At 52.7% G+C, this 15,091-nt stretch overlaps 1 protein-coding gene across 3 annotated transcripts in view; it reads right to left on the bottom strand.

The window, feature by feature from the left end:
* The window catches only part of uggt2 (UDP-glucose glycoprotein glucosyltransferase 2), a 32,919-nt gene that overhangs the window by 3,795 nt on the left and 14,033 nt on the right, over positions 1 to 15,091 (bottom strand). For 2 of the 3 annotated variants that reach the window (XM_062456665.1, XM_062456667.1), the window contains exons 23-39: positions 14,845 to 14,976; positions 13,852 to 13,982; positions 12,998 to 13,093; positions 12,622 to 12,724; positions 11,711 to 11,790; positions 9,745 to 9,934; positions 9,302 to 9,460; positions 8,968 to 9,053; positions 6,737 to 6,821; positions 6,351 to 6,433; positions 5,981 to 6,004; positions 3,885 to 3,986; positions 3,662 to 3,746; positions 2,922 to 3,104; positions 2,540 to 2,700; positions 1,032 to 1,146; positions 705 to 821 (exon numbers count right to left, since the gene is read on the bottom strand). In XM_062456665.1, the coding sequence (XP_062312649.1) occupies positions 705 to 821; positions 1,032 to 1,146; positions 2,540 to 2,700; positions 2,922 to 3,104; positions 3,662 to 3,746; positions 3,885 to 3,986; positions 5,981 to 6,004; positions 6,351 to 6,433; positions 6,737 to 6,821; positions 8,968 to 9,053; positions 9,302 to 9,460; positions 9,745 to 9,934; positions 11,711 to 11,790; positions 12,622 to 12,724; positions 12,998 to 13,093; positions 13,852 to 13,982; positions 14,845 to 14,976 (1,932 nt within the window). The remainder of the gene's footprint in view (positions 1 to 704; positions 822 to 1,031; positions 1,147 to 2,539; positions 2,701 to 2,921; positions 3,105 to 3,661; positions 3,747 to 3,884; positions 3,987 to 5,980; positions 6,005 to 6,350; positions 6,434 to 6,736; positions 6,822 to 8,967; positions 9,054 to 9,301; positions 9,461 to 9,744; positions 9,935 to 11,710; positions 11,791 to 12,621; positions 12,725 to 12,997; positions 13,094 to 13,851; positions 13,983 to 14,844; positions 14,977 to 15,091) is intronic. The other variant, XM_062456666.1, reaches the window with a different exon arrangement.

Below are 15,091 nucleotides of genomic sequence, written 5' to 3'. Positions count from 1 at the left end.
TCTCCCCACCTTCGAGAAAAGGCTCAAGACGCACTTGTTCCGGGAGTACAACGGTACTTAGGAATGATTTGCTGGACCTGATGTTAGTTTCCTCCAGGAACACAATGACTCTTGATTGAAGGACTTGTTGCTCAGTTGTAACTGATTTAACTTCTTGTACTCGCTGTGAATTATATTATTGTTGCTTGCTTTTCTGCAGGTACACTCTTGCACTTTTTGACGTTCATGTTGTGTAATTGTAACTTGTTTAACTGCATGCTGTTATGGTTCTTCCCATTGGCACTTATTTAGTTTTCACAATGTATGCTTCGTGTTTTGGCTACCCACAATGTTTTTGGGGCTATCTCGTTGTTATGATCAGTGACCTATGCACTTTTGTATCGCTCAAGTTGGAAGTCGCTTTGGATAAAAGTGTCTGCTAAATAAATACATGTAAATGTTAACTGGGTATGTCGGCTGACTGCAAGCTCTCCTCCTCGCACTCTACCAGGGAGTCAGAACGTTCCAGAAGCAGGAAAGCAGAGAGCAGCTGTGGTGGAGGTGAGAGTGTAAATGAGGGTGGTCTATTCTTGACTGTGTGAGCCAATAACCATCAGCTAGAATTAGCCTCCCGAGAGGAACTGGATACAGTGTTCTACACAGTATCTGACTGGTGTTAATCAGTTAGGAGAAACCTGTCGGAGATGGAGCGACAAGGAACCTACCAGGTCGATGGTCTTGGCGGTGGCCTTGGAGGTGTTGTCACACCAGGTCTCGCACCAAAGCCACTCCTGGGGGAGGGACTTGATGGGCACCTGGTGGATCATGTTGTTGGGTAGGTCCTACCAGGATGGGATCGGAGGGGATTGGATCAGCAACCAGTCACTCAATGAGGTAGTCATGATAACAAGAAATACCGTTATGTAGCCTTTGGCTGCAAAACCTTAATCCACTCGTCATTGTTCATCGTCCCAAAGGGCAGGCAACAGTGACGGTGCCCTTTTGGGATAATCCAGTACATCGAAGAGTGGATTAACGTTGGCGTCGCTCACCTGGTCCAGGTTAGATAGACTGTTGGGGTCCTGGCTCAGGGCTTGGTACTGACCACGCAGTCTATCCCCTGCAGCTATCTTCCGGAACTTCTTCAGATCAACCACATAGAGAGCACTGGAGGCACATAGGAGAGAGGAAGAGAGAGAGAGAGAGAGAGAGAGAGAGAGGAAGAGAGAGCACAGTTACAGTCCCCAACACTAGCTCAGTAATGGTTGAACCCAGAGGGAACTCAGCCTAGCGTGAAATGAAGATAAATGTCCCATGCCGCCACATAAGCATGGAAGCTGTAGCATGATGTTAATGCACCCTGTGGTACAGTGAAGTTAATGTCGCAGGACTGGCATCACAGACCATGTCTGTCCACACACTCTTACCCACGTGTGGATGTATGTGTGTACGTGAGAGAAAGAGATTAGAAGAGAACGACAGAGACTATGAGAGATAGAGAGACAAAGAGAAATAGACAGAGAAAGAATAGAGAGCCAGACGGAGAGAGATACAGAGGCAAAAAGATAAAGACAGAAGGAGCTCTTTAGGTCACCCTCCCCCCTTCCCTGCCACTCTCCTCGTCTGCACATGTAGCTGTGCATGAGAGAGAGAGAGAGAGAGAGAGAGAGAGAGAGAGAGAGAGAGACCCCTCTCTTCCACTCCTCCCGCCCATGCGGCTGTGTTGCCTGCTGGTGTCCGATAAAAAAATCCTCCTGATGTCCTGCTGGCCAGAGCTCCGGAGGCTGGAGGGCAGGCCTCCATCTCAGGCAGCGGTCCGGACCCAGGAGCACGCTGCCAGGCTGGGGCTACCTGGTCTGTTCCTCCCCCTGGCAGTAACCTGCTGGTTAGGCCAATTAAAAAGGAGCCAGCATCCTGCGCCACAGACCAACACCATCTATCCATCTCGTCCTTCCACCTAAAATACTGAGTGTGCCATCCGAATGGTCGAGAAAGGAGATGTTTCAGTGGAAAACTCTCTGTTTCTTTGTTGTGTTGTAGCTGAGGGAGGAGTTATGAATGCTGACTGAATTACATGTACCGTTCAGCGATGAATAGCACACATGCACTTTCAAAGAAAAGGGAATTGAAGCACTCCAGAAGAGCTGTAGCCGTAGTGACAGAACACATATTTTCATGAGTCGGAAGTATTAAAAAAAAAGAAGAAAAATAGTGAAAAGCTGATGCAATGGTAAGGTCTCACTCTGTAGCCCATGTACAAGTATGTCTATGCAGCCAGCAAGACATGATGAATGTCCTGAATCAACAGTAAACAGAGCACTCAAAGGAGTCACTCACTGTCTGCTGTAAAATATTTTATGCATTTATTCCGCTGAATAAATCAGGGCAAAACGTATTATTCTCTATACTCTATGGCGACGTCTGAAAATATTATATTGGAGCTGCAAAACGCCATGTATAGCAAACAGATGAAGACAATACAATACGGATCATCACTGACACAGAAACCACTTGTCCTTGCAGTGTGGTTTGTAAAGGGGAGGAAGCTGGACTTTAGTACCTGATGTGGTACTTCCTGTGCCCCAGATGGGAGGCCCAGTAGCCCGTCTTCCAGAAGCGGTACCCCTCCATCTCTGTCCGGCTGTCGCAGAATGGCGTGTAGCCATAGGGGGCGCCCTCCAGGTTCAGATCCCTCAGCTCCGTCAGATCTGCGCGCACTATCTGTGAAGAAGAGAAAAGAAACCTGGGTTTAAAACCATTCCATGGCCATGGGTCTTCACCAGCAACACTCCCTCTACAATGTCCTTCCACAACTGCCCCGCTGTTCACTCACGGGTACAACAGTCTCCCGTCTGACGCCGACTTGACACCCAAGGCCAAAATGGGGCTTTTGTGACCGCAAATGTTTCGCAAAAAAACGGGACAGGGTGACTGCGGCGTACCTGGTCGGCGTCCACAAAGATGATCTTGTCCACAGCGAGGGGGAAGAGGACGTCCAGGAAGAGGATCTTGTAGCCCCAGATGATCCTCTGCTTCTCAGTCTGCTGGTGGAGCCAGCGAGGCCACTTGTACTGCACCAGCTCATACTGGAAGCCATACACCGCGGCCATGTGGGGGATGGACTCCTGAACACACACACAAAACATTCAGAAGAAAAGGCCAGACACGTTTTAACTTCTCCCATCTCTAATCTCGTCGGCTCACCATAAAGTGAGACTGTTGCGTTTCAAAAACAATGTTCAATTTGCAACTAAAACGCTGAGAACAGCCATCCCGATGCATAAATAAAACATGTATGGATATTTCACGAGCGGAGAAGTTCCCAAAAAGGCCCTCGGGGGTATCGAATATTTCTTATCATCTTGTGGAATATTTCATAAACAGTGAAATGTAAACGTACAGTGTTTTGCTAATACTCCCTTTTGCCCGTGGCTCTTTTCTATTATTTCTGAGACATTTGAGAGGACTAGTAGGCGTTCATGTACATAGACTCATCCCTATAGGAGGAGGAGATACAAAAAAAGGCAGACTATCACACAGGAAAAGGCATCCCACAGTTCCTTTCATCCCTCTTCACAAACACATCTGTGTCCCAGGGGTTGCTGTGCAGCCAGGAGAAAGTTATCACCACCAGGCAGGGAGAGCACAAAGTTTGCATGGAGTCACGCCGCTGGGTGCTTACCTTGAAGGAAGGAGAGAGGTAATTCTTGAGGAACCAGAACTTGATGGGGGTTCTGGTGTGCCGCAGGACGGACAGCATCATTATTCTGGAACAGAGAGGTGGAGGGAGGAGAGGGGAGGAGGGGGGGGGGTGTGGGTGGATCTCAGAGGAGCAGGGCTAATAAAAGGCAAGAGGCAAGCTGAGGCTTCAGACCAACAGTGTGTGTGCGCACTCGCTAACCCACCTCAGGAAGCGCTCATACAGATGACCAGAGGCCACAGAGAAGATGTTGAGCACATCTTCTTTCTTCTTGTCTCCGTCCTCTGAACCGGACCCCCCCGCGATGCTGTAAAGGACCGCAAGTTACATAAGCCCGCCGGTGTTGGGGCTGCTCCCTGCTGATTGATGCAGAGGGGTCTTCAGACAGAAGCCTCTACATCACAGCTGAGCCATCGCACCCCTAAGGCCCCCCAGGCAAAAGCACTGCGTTTAACTGATGACACAAGGAACATTTTGGAACAAACCATGCATTAGTGAGGGTGGGGGGGAATAGAAGAAAAAAAACCCGACTACATTGAGAAGTCTGTCAGGACGAGTTATGGAGCGCACGTCCCCACTGTCGTGGGGCTTCGCGTGGTTTTACAGCGCGACGTGAGGGTTAAGCTGTTGGCGCTACTCCAGGACGCTGGCGTTATCAAGTCATTACAGCGGAGACACGCGGAAGGCAGCTGGAACTTCTACAGAAGCCCTTCTGTTTTGCTCGACCCATATCAAATGAAAAAGCTGCTAATCAAATACGAGCTCCGAACCCACGGCTCCAGTTCCTCCCCCATCGCCTGCGAATGGCAGATTGATTTTGGACACAGTCATCAAATTGCTAAAACACAGGTGCAGAGGGATGATTAAGGATAGGACAGTAGGAGCAGGCCGGCTTGTACTGCAGGTCCACAGGCTGCATCCAGGTGCTTTTCAATCTGCCAGACCCTTCGGTGTCGAAACCAGGCACCGAATTCAGTCTAAATTTGATCAAGATAGTGTTTGGGCAGATGACTCATAGGGTAATAAATCACTTGTGTTTTGTCTTCATAAACTACCAGGGGCCCAGGACACGTTCATGCCCCCACTAAGCCCTGTCCAGAGGCAATAGATCTTGTACCATGGCACATGTTGGGTCCCAATGGGGCCTGTGTGGCTTGTGGGCAGGCTTCTTAGCAGCCCAGCTGCGTACCCTCGTCTTTAGCAGACTGCTGATGACTGCAGTGGCTCTCCCATATTCAATCAGAGGAGCAGAGCGGAGCAGGGGCCTGGGCCCTGGGGCTCCGACTGAGACCATGGTGGGTAATAGAGAGGAGGAACATAGCATTCAGCCTTTCCGTCTGCCCCTGCCCCCCCCCCCCCCCCCTCCCCACACCGGCGCCTGGATCTGTCCTCATGCTCTGCCTCACTTCGGCTCACATGGACTCAATTCTCTCTCCATTTCTGATTTTAGGCAGGCACACAGCACTCAGCCTTGCAATAGCTCCATCTCTGCTTCCATTTCCCTGCATTCCCCCATTTCTCTTCCACCCCCCCCCCCCCACTTCCACCCCCCCCCCTCCGACCCCCAGTCTCAGTCTCATTATCAGGGGTGAGAGTCTGTGCCGAGGCTGGCACTGTGGTCCTCCCTGCTAGAGTGAGCTTGCTGCCGGGGTGAGTACCTCCCCTCCGCCTCCCTCCCAAGGCTGAGCCTGTCATGACGGAGGGACAGAGGGATCACGGGGACCCCTCGGTTGTGAGGGCCACATAATGCCATCTGGAGCGCTCCAACAGGACCCCAGATAAGCAGCTTTAGCAGTCAGGTGAGAGGCCGCTTGGCCGACATGCGCCACATGATCCAGACCCCTGGAAGGACCTTGGCTGGGCCGGGCCAGACCATCAAGCAGAACCTGCACAGGTGGACCCAGCTCTCCGCCTCGACAGCTCATCCTCCAACCAAGTCCAACTAAGTGGAATGTGTTTCCACTTCGTTCCACTTAGAAAGCATCCAATAGAATGGGAAGATATTTATTGAAAGGTCCCAACTTAACGGAGTCTAGTGTTCCTGTGGCAGATTTCAAATAAATAGTGAACTTGGTGAAAACTATGGGATGACCGTTAGAAATGATTGTGAGCTTGAAAATGTGAGCAGGAAGAATCCCCCTTCCAAAAACAACAACACACACCGTGCCAGTCAACACCATGCCAGTCAACACTGTGCCAGTCAACACCATGCCAGTCAACACCATGCCAGTCAACACCATGCCAGTCAACACCATGCCAGTCAACACGGTCAAACTGGGTTTTCTGCAATGTTCTGCCTACCTTTTCTCAAAAGTGCTCCAAACACTCCACACAGCAAGCATTAAATGAAGAGACAGACGCAGTTAGAAGGTGCTTGTGAAACACACACACACACACACACACAAGCATGCGTGGATACACACATACCTACGCCTACAGAAGCACATATTATTTGCATGACTAGACCTTACAGAGTAATACTGCAGTCTGGATCTCACGGACGGTGGAGCTTTCCTAAAAACCACAGTGGATCAGTGACCAGGGCGAACCATCTCCCCCTCCCCCTCACTGCACACACTCACCACCACACACACACACTCGGCCACTAGAAGCCTACTCTGAACTGGACTGTGTGTGTGGCGCGAGTGTGCGCATACGAGAGGACACTCACCTGGTTATGGATTCCCATATCCCCTGGCTCTCTGCGACGTCGCTCAGCAGGTCCTCGTTGATTTTGTCAGGCTTTTTCTGCACCTGCGGTGGGACCACGGAAACGAAGGCGTGACACGGTGAGCGTGACACGGTGAGCGTGACACGGTGAGCGTGACACGGTGAGCGTGACACAGTGAGCGTGACACGGTGAGCGTGACACGGTGAGCGTGACAAAGTGAGCGTTATAAAGTGAGCGTTATAAAGTGAGCGTTATAAAGTGAGCGTTATAAAGTGAGCGTTATAAAGTGAGCGCGACACGGTGAGCGCGACACGGTGAGCGCGACACGGTGAGCACGACGGGACGCATCGGGGCTAGGCCGCTGTGTGACAGGACGGAGGGCTCACCCTGACTTTGATGATCTTGCTGTGGAAGCTGTTCAACACCACCTGGACGTCGCCGGATTCTGTGGCCGAGTCTGTCCCGTCGTGCCTGTGGGACGGTCAACAGACACGCACAATTCAGACGGGTTTTATGGGAACTTGGGTTTGCACACAACAACAAAAAACAGCCAAACTTTGAGAATCGGTCTCATTTTCCCTGGAAATAGTGTGAAGAAACGCTGTTGTGAACAAGCGTGGTGTTTTTGGACCAGGCAGCCGGAGGGCATCAGTGGGGCTTCCAGCTGTGACGGCCCCTCTCCCAGCCCCCCTCTCCCAGCACCACCATCCATCCAAGGACGACAACAAAGGTTATTCCGGGGGAGGAGGACACTGGGAATTCGGGGACTGTTGGAAGGTCGGCCGTGCTGGTCGTATTCACTGTTCTCAGTCGTTGTTCAGTGGCAGCCTGATGCCATCGTGTCCATCATTACTGTTCAACTCTGCCGCCTGTGGGATCCCTGGTGCGGCCTCGTAAAGGGAGGCCCTTTGATAATGTCCTGGCCTTTAGCTGTAATTGTTTTTAGAGCAGCTGTGTGTGTGTGTGTGTGAGAGAGTGAGAGAGTGAGAGAGTGAGAGAGTGAGAGAGTGAGAGAGTGAGAGAGAGAGAGAGAGAGAGAGAGAGAGAGAGAGAGAGAGAGAGAGAGAGAGAGAGAGAGAGAGAGAGAGAGAGAGAGAGAGAGGGTACCGGGGTCTGCTGGTGGAACACCTCAGACAGATGAGCAATAGGTTGTCATTGCTCAGCAAGCCATCATGACCTCAGCGCTTACTAAAAGGCTGAGAATTAACCTTATCACTATGATAAATGCCCCACCCCTCAATAGACACAACCCCCCCCTCCACACACACACACACACACACACACACACACAGGAGTCCTGTTTAGGTTTGGCTCCGCTACCGTCGCCTGCATGCGCGGTGCACAGCCATTAAGGCTGATGCTGGGAAAATGCACGAGAGATCAATTTGTGTCTGCGGCGTGCTCGACGAGGAGAGCTGGTCGTCTCATTCATCGCTGTCAGGACAGGCTGGGCCGTGGCACGCCCGCGGCCCGGGGAGCGGGGGGCACGGGTCGGGGACTGGAGAGGACCGACACTCCCACTCGGCTCTGATCGGGCCCCCTAACTGGGGCAGGGCGCCGCTAAGCGGAAGAATAATGGTCGCTGCCAAGGTGAAAAATGACATCACCTTTTAGCTCCACCTGCAGGATTGGGGGAATAAATCTTGGTGTCTGATATGATTCTGGAAGAACCCAGGGCTGTATGTGTCCTAAATCTTCTGTGAGGATGAGCTGAGGGGCGAATGTGTGTGATGTGAGGGCCACTCGGCTGTACGTGTGTGTGTGTGTGTGTGTGTGCGCGCGCGGTCAGGATCTCTGAGAGAGACGCAAGTCCGAACCGTACAGACTTGCAGACAACCAAGGACTTCGACATGCACTCCTGTCAGGGAGATCACAAGTGATGATGGATTCATACACGTGTTCTAATTCCATTTTTCGAACGAGGAAATTACATTGGGCCAGATATGGAGAAGGAATTCCAGACTTAGACAAGACCCAGGCCTTGAGAAAAGGCATCAAATCCGCTGTTGAGGGAACATCATGCTGGTTTTTGTCGAGGGATATTAGAAAACATCCATGCGGCGTTTATATGCAGCCATCACCGCCTACGCCTGGCTAGCAGCTAAAACAGATATTGAGCTGCTGATTTCCCTGGTTGGGAGAGGATGGCATGGCAGGTGACCAGCTGAATCATCCTTCCACTCCGTCTTCTCTCTAATGGCACCTCTACCCTCCTAAACCTCTCCACCCCCGCCCTCTCCTCCCTCCCTCCCTCCCTCCCTCCCTCTCACTCACTCACTCACTCCCCCCCCCCCCCTCCTCCGTCTCTTCCAGACCGTACACAGCAAACTCCCTGCACTCATCAAAACCTTGAGCTGCTACAAAGTCAGCAGCTCGCCGCGTTTCCATAGCGATGGGGTTTTAGACCTCCGGTGAGATCGCAAGGTAGCTGAAACACCTCGGAAGTTGAGCTACAGATGGAGCCCGCTAATTAGCATTGCGCGCGGCGCGCTGCTAAATTACTAACTCGTATCCCTAATGCCGTTAAATTATCAGGGAGTGTCAAAGCCAAAAGGGAAACGTAATCCTTTAAATAGGGCTAAAGAGGGGAGCAGGTTACAGTTGAGTTTCTACTCACGCTAGGATCTGGTAGATGTCTTCCGACCTCCCCTTGCGCAGCCTCAGGACCCAGGCGCCTGGATTGGCCTTCAGCTGGAAGTAGCCCTGCAGACAGACGCTCACATCACAACAACACACTCCTCTCGGACGCGCCGGCCAAAACGGTTTTGCCCATTCGTCCAGACGGCTCGGTAGAGGAGAGCCCCTCTCTGGACAAGGGTTCAAGGTTTGGCGGCAGCCACCGATAATCAAGTATCACACCCCTTCTCCCCCAACACACACACTTGCTAATATCTGAATCATGCAAAGCTGCCACTTAGCATGACACGGCGGAGGAGGGAGAAGGAGCTCACCAGGTTGGCCATGACGATGGTGTCCTGCATGAGGGGCTGCAGAGTCATGCCCAGGGTGAACTGCAGGCCGCGGGGGGGCTGGCCCGTGGACAGGTCGTAACAGTGGCCCTCCAGCAGCAGGTGCTCCAGCTCGTACTCCGCCGCCACCAGCCCGCTCACCTGCACACAGCTCCGGGGTTAGGGCCCGCATAGGACAAAGACGGGCAGGGGCAGGGGGAGAGAGAGAGAGAGCGAGAGAGCGAGAGGGAGGGAAAGAGAGGGAGAGGGGGAGGGAAAGAGAGAGACAGGCAAGCAGAGAAACAACCAGGCAGGCAGACAGATGGAGAGGTATCAGAGAGGAGCACATCTTGGCGGCCCTGCAGTCTGGTGGAGTGGGAGGGTGCTAGAGGTGAGAGGTGGGTAGGGTACCTCCTGCTAGGGGAGGAGAGGGGTGGGTAGCGTACCTCCTGCAGGTGGATGTTGTCCAGGTCGTGGGGGCTGCGGACGGCCTCCACCATCCAGCTGTCGGGGGTGATCATGTTGAGGGTGAGCAGGGGAGACTCGGGGAGCTCAGAGAAGCGGGCCACAGGGCCCGGGGAGACCGAGTCGTTGGCCATGAACGACACGTCTGATTCCAGGACATAGCGATAGAAGCTGCGGAGAAAGTGAGAGAGAGAGACAGAGAGAGAGGGATGAGCTGACACATCGTTGTGTCCTCCCTCCAAAGCCACTGCAGATCCAGGTAAGAAAGAGTCGGGAGAATGAGCTGGAATCGACTTTTCCCAGCAAGAATGAGGCAGAACCCCCCCCCCCCCCGCCCCCCTCCCCCAAACAGAACAATTGGAGAATGAAACTGGAACTAGAGCGCTCTGACATATTTGATAAGCGATGCAAAGCAATTAACAAAAGCTTTGTTTACATGGCTAGACAGAGATGATGACATGTTGTGCAATGTTTAACTTCTTGAAAAGGAGAGCTGGGGGATTGTTGTGACAGCTGGGGATACGGTGTCTTCAAAGTGGACAACTTAATAGCTAGCGCTCTATACCGCATGACGCCACACAGAACCTTCCAGCTCTGCTAGTGTTAACCAGCTGTCTGGAAGCTTTCTGTCTGCTAATCTTTATGCTAATGTCTTCTTTCGACACGGGGAAGCCGTGATGACTGGGGATAAAACGCACAAGGGCCGACACCGCCGACACCTTCTCTTGTGTTCATGACGCCATCTTGCTCCCCCCAGAAGCGCACATTTGCACACAGGAAGATATTTCAGAAGTTAATTCCGTCCGTGGCAGCAGCGGTCTCTCCCACAGAGCAGAGGCAAGAGAGAGAGGGAGTCAGTGACTGCAGTCTGGAGAGCAGAGCTGCTGCACAGGAAGTTAGAGAGAGAGGGAGGAAAGAGGGAGAGAGAGAGACGTTGGAGATAAAGAGTGAGAAAGAGAAACCGAGAGAGAAATGGAGGATTAAATTACTGAGCCCTAACCAAGTCACTGGAGGAAGCACTCACTCTTTATTGGTTGGTTCCCATTTTGAAGAGCGAACCAATTCCCCGCACTGAACGGAAAGTCGGAACAAGACGACAGCATGCCTGAGGAAGTCCCAATCCCAACCCCCTGTTCCCCCCCCCCCCCACCCACCCACCCCGGGGAGGACATACATGAGTGAGAAGCAATCACCCTGCTGGTGGTGGTGGAGGCAGGGGGGTAGGATCCACCTGAACATGCCTGCAGCAGAGCCTCTCCAGGTGGGAGGAGTGTGAGTGTAACACGCCCTGGGACTCAGCTGGGGCCCTGGAGCCTGGAGAGAACGCCGCTGTGTTTACACAAACTCATCTGCCGTTCCAAGTTGGGGAGCTCTGGAAGCCCTTCCCCGAGCAGACTCCCACTTAGCGCCAGGCTGGGCGGAGATGCCACGCAACAGCCAATCGTCTTCAGGAAATTAAAGGATGTTGACGCAATTTGTTGATTTTGTTAAGATAGTTCTTTCGGAGAAATTGCCAAACTGCTTTTGATTCCACCCAGGATATCTGAATTTAAAAAAAGCAATTTCGAAAACACCTCACAGTAAATCAGCTTACAACGCTCTCCAGGACATGGCATGAAACACAACTCCAAATTACTAAGCTCTGCATGTTATTACAGATATTCGTGAGCAAAACCTTGAAACAGTGTTGAGGGTAATGTAAACTCTACAGCACAAGCTGTAAACAATTTGCCCAGAAAAGCCAGGGGAGGCCCAGAGCAATAAGGTGATGTTATTAAGGAGATAGCATCTGTGTGGTGTTGTGGCGCAATCTCTGAAGGGGAGGGAGGGGGGGGGGGGGGGAAGTGAAGGCGGTTAAGGGGGGGAGAGATGGAAGGGGGGGGGGGGGAGGGAGGTACATGCACACGCCCCGGACAGGAAGTTTAATTAGACGCTGGCGGGGCTCACCTCTTCAGGGGCATCTCGGACAGCTTGGCTCGGCAGTTCATGAACACCTGCAGTTTCACATTGACCACTTGACTGAGCACCTGCAGGAGACACGGAGGCACGACCCAGTTACAGCACAACACACGGCCCCAGCTCAGCAGGGAGAGCTGCGGTGGAGGCTCCTCTGATGGAAGACTCGGCGTCTGGCTGTCTATCTTCTTCTAACTACAATACATTGAGGTTTCCACCTTTCCGCCTCGCGCCACACAACCATGTTGCCTTAGCTGGGGGCTGACAAAGCAGCAGCTGAATACAGAGGCAGCTGGGCGGTTGGGACGTGCGTTGGATTGGGTGTGAACGCTACCACGCGCAGATGCTACACACTCTACGGGAATACAGGAATTGTCAGCTCAGGGAGGTGACTCATCAAATTCACCTCAGTCACATAACACTGACATGGTTTTGTCCAGCTAGCCTACGAAGGTAGCTACGACTACTTGAGCCACTGTGTTTTGTAATGAGTCATCCTGTTGAGGAATAAGCAAGGAGAATCACACTGTACAATAAACTACTTCTCTCAACTCCCAGATGACATTCATTTATATAACAGGAGGTTTAATGTAACGACACATTCAATGCTGCTGGGTGATCATATAGGGCAACAGCATCATGTTAATGCCAGGATTAGCCAGCATCTATCGTTGGGTCTCGGTTCACAAACAAGGACGGCTTCTAAAACGGAACAGTCAATCAAAGTAGATCACGGAAAGGAACGCAGGTCTTAACCTCGATATCTGGGAAGGCAAAGAAAAGACTTGTGTTCAGCGTGAGCTCTGGGCTCGTGCCCTGCGTGGCGCGGCGCTCGCTGAGGGAGCAGACGCCTGTGTCCTAGCGCACGTCCGGATTCAGCCGCGAGGAGGAGGAGAACTTACAATCAGCAGAGGGGACATCTTCTGGGCCTCCCTGGTCAGAGGGTCGAGCAGGGCCACCACGTCATAGAACACTTCGCCTTCGCGAGGAGCGAGATGGAGCACGCTGGTATGGGTGTGTGTGTGTGTGGGGGGGTGTGTGTGGGGGAGGAAACAGAGAGAAGCCGTGTCAGCAACACTAGGCAGCACTCCCAGTCGCTTCAGTTCAAACTTGCATCAAACACACCCTCTCTCTCTCTCTCTCTCTCTCTCTCTCTCTCTCTGTCTCTCTCAGTGTCTCTCTACACAGCTTCAAATAATACTGATGCCCGTTTCAGGGCCCATCAGGACAGGAGGAAAAGTGAGGGGCCGCCTGGTGAGGAGAGGCGACATGGCTCACCTGTGGCCGTCTTTGACGAAGCGGACTTCTCTCCTGGCTTCTCCTTTGGGGGCGGCAGTGAGGAGGGCGTCCACTTTCATCACTAGGTCGCTGGCTCTAAGGAGGGGAGGGGAAGACCAGGGTCACTCAATCACAAATTCCTGATCCTTCTCAACACACCACTCCGCAGGTGACCCCCACACCTGGCCTGTTTCAAGGTCGCCGAGTGGTTTTAGAACCCAAAAGTCTTAACCAACGAGATGGAGCCTCCAATGTGAACGATTCGGCCATTTCACAAAACTTGATCTGCCCCTTGGGGACTGAATGTCCGTTTTGTAAGCGCCTTTCAGAGACGGCGAGGGGAGGGCCGTCTCCAGGAGATAGGAGGAGGGAAACGATAACGAGCATGTCGTGTGATAACGTCGCTTCCATCCCAAACGGACGGCCGTCGCCGTGGCGTCCGGCACAGACGGCACAATGCCTCCAGCTGAGGTGACGCACGGCGGTCGCCTGAGCGTGTGGGAGCAGAGCCGCACCGGAGCTCCAGCCAAGCCCAGCTTGACGAGCAGTTCGGAATTCTTCCCGCCACCCCCTCTGCGTGCTCCCTGATTTGATCCGAACTGCTCGATCAAGCAGGCTTGGAGGAGCATCGGTGCCGGATCCTGCTCACCGCTCAGGCGACCTTGCGTGCGTCACCTTCTTGCTGTAGAGCGTCTTGCGCCACCTTAGCAGGTTGTGATGAATCAAATAATTCACTCTTTTTGTATTTATTAAGTCCTGTGGCGCTTGTGTTAGGGCAAAGCACAGGTAAGAGAGAGGAAGAAACCTCTGAGCCGGTGGGTTGAACTGAAATGGAGAGATGGAGGAACACGTACTGCTTTCCCTTGATCCCCATCTGCTTGATTCTCCCTTTGACTTTCTCTGCCGTGGAGCTCTGGGTAATCTGCTCCAACAAATGGAAATCCTCCACGGTGAACTCCTCCTCCTCCTCCAATGGTCCAAGAATCTGAGAGAGAGAGACAAAGAGAGAGAGAGAGAGAGAGAGAGAGAGAGAGAGAGAGAGAGAGAGAGAGAGAGAGAGAGAGAGAGAGAGAGAGCGAAAGAGAGAGCGAGAGAAAGAGAGAGAGCAGAAGGAAAGAGAGAATGAGAGAGAAAGAGAAAGAAAGAAGGGAGAGAGCTAATGTGAATGGTGACGGCTGCTGTATCTCTCCAGCTAATGTGAATGGAGTAGGGTGCTTCATCTCCTCCAGCCAGATGGCCACCGCGCTCCCACCCTGCTGCTTCCTCTCTCTGCACTCCGCTCATCTATTCTGGGAGGAGAGCCGCCCGGCCCCGCCGTGCTAGCCGGCCTCACAACACAACAATGTAAAATGATATTAATTGTAACTGCCATCTTTGGGGTTGGCCTCTTCATCCTTTACTGTCAGCACTGCTGCTGCTGAGGCATCAGTCATCAGCTCTACACACACACACACACACACACACAGTATATCACACACATACCGTTTCACACACACACATCTCTGCAACCTATGACCCCCCAGACAACTTCCTGCTGACTAGCAGGCTACAGGATCTATGCGCCACTAGATTTACACTAGAGGGAGGACACCACACACACACACACACACACACACACACACACACACACTGCTGTACTTCAGCCCCACACACCAGTTACAACCCCAGGTCGCCCCCGGGGGATATGCATGAGGCCTAACACAGCGTGTTGTTATGATGTCTGAGCATGACGCGGTAACAGTAAGAACTGCTGAGTGGATGACTTCTGTGCGATCTGTCTGACGAGCCGGGGGAAGGGAGCGCGGACGTGTGTGTGTGTGTGTGTGCGTGCGTGCGTGGTGTCTCACCCGGCCGTTGCTGACCACAGCCCTCCGTCCAGGGCTCAGCTTCAGGACGTCCCGACAGAAGAGCTGCTGGCTGCGGAGCAAGTGCACCTCCAGCGTGTTGAACGTCTTCTCAAAGGCGTCCGTGTCCATGCCCTGAAGCGGACGAGCAAACATTTGGTTTAGACAGATATATTGAGCGCACGCCGCCATTCTGAGGACTCGGTGATGTATAGCCGCATGGGCTTCCTCAAGGACGTGCCTCTCTTTC

This window comes from Osmerus eperlanus, chromosome 3 (assembly GCF_963692335.1).
Source record: "Osmerus eperlanus chromosome 3, fOsmEpe2.1, whole genome shotgun sequence".
In the NCBI taxonomy this organism is placed as follows: domain Eukaryota; kingdom Metazoa; phylum Chordata; class Actinopteri; order Osmeriformes; family Osmeridae; genus Osmerus; species Osmerus eperlanus.
The sequence above is the reverse complement of the archived record's forward strand: the minus strand, read 5'-3'. Positions and strand labels throughout refer to the sequence as shown.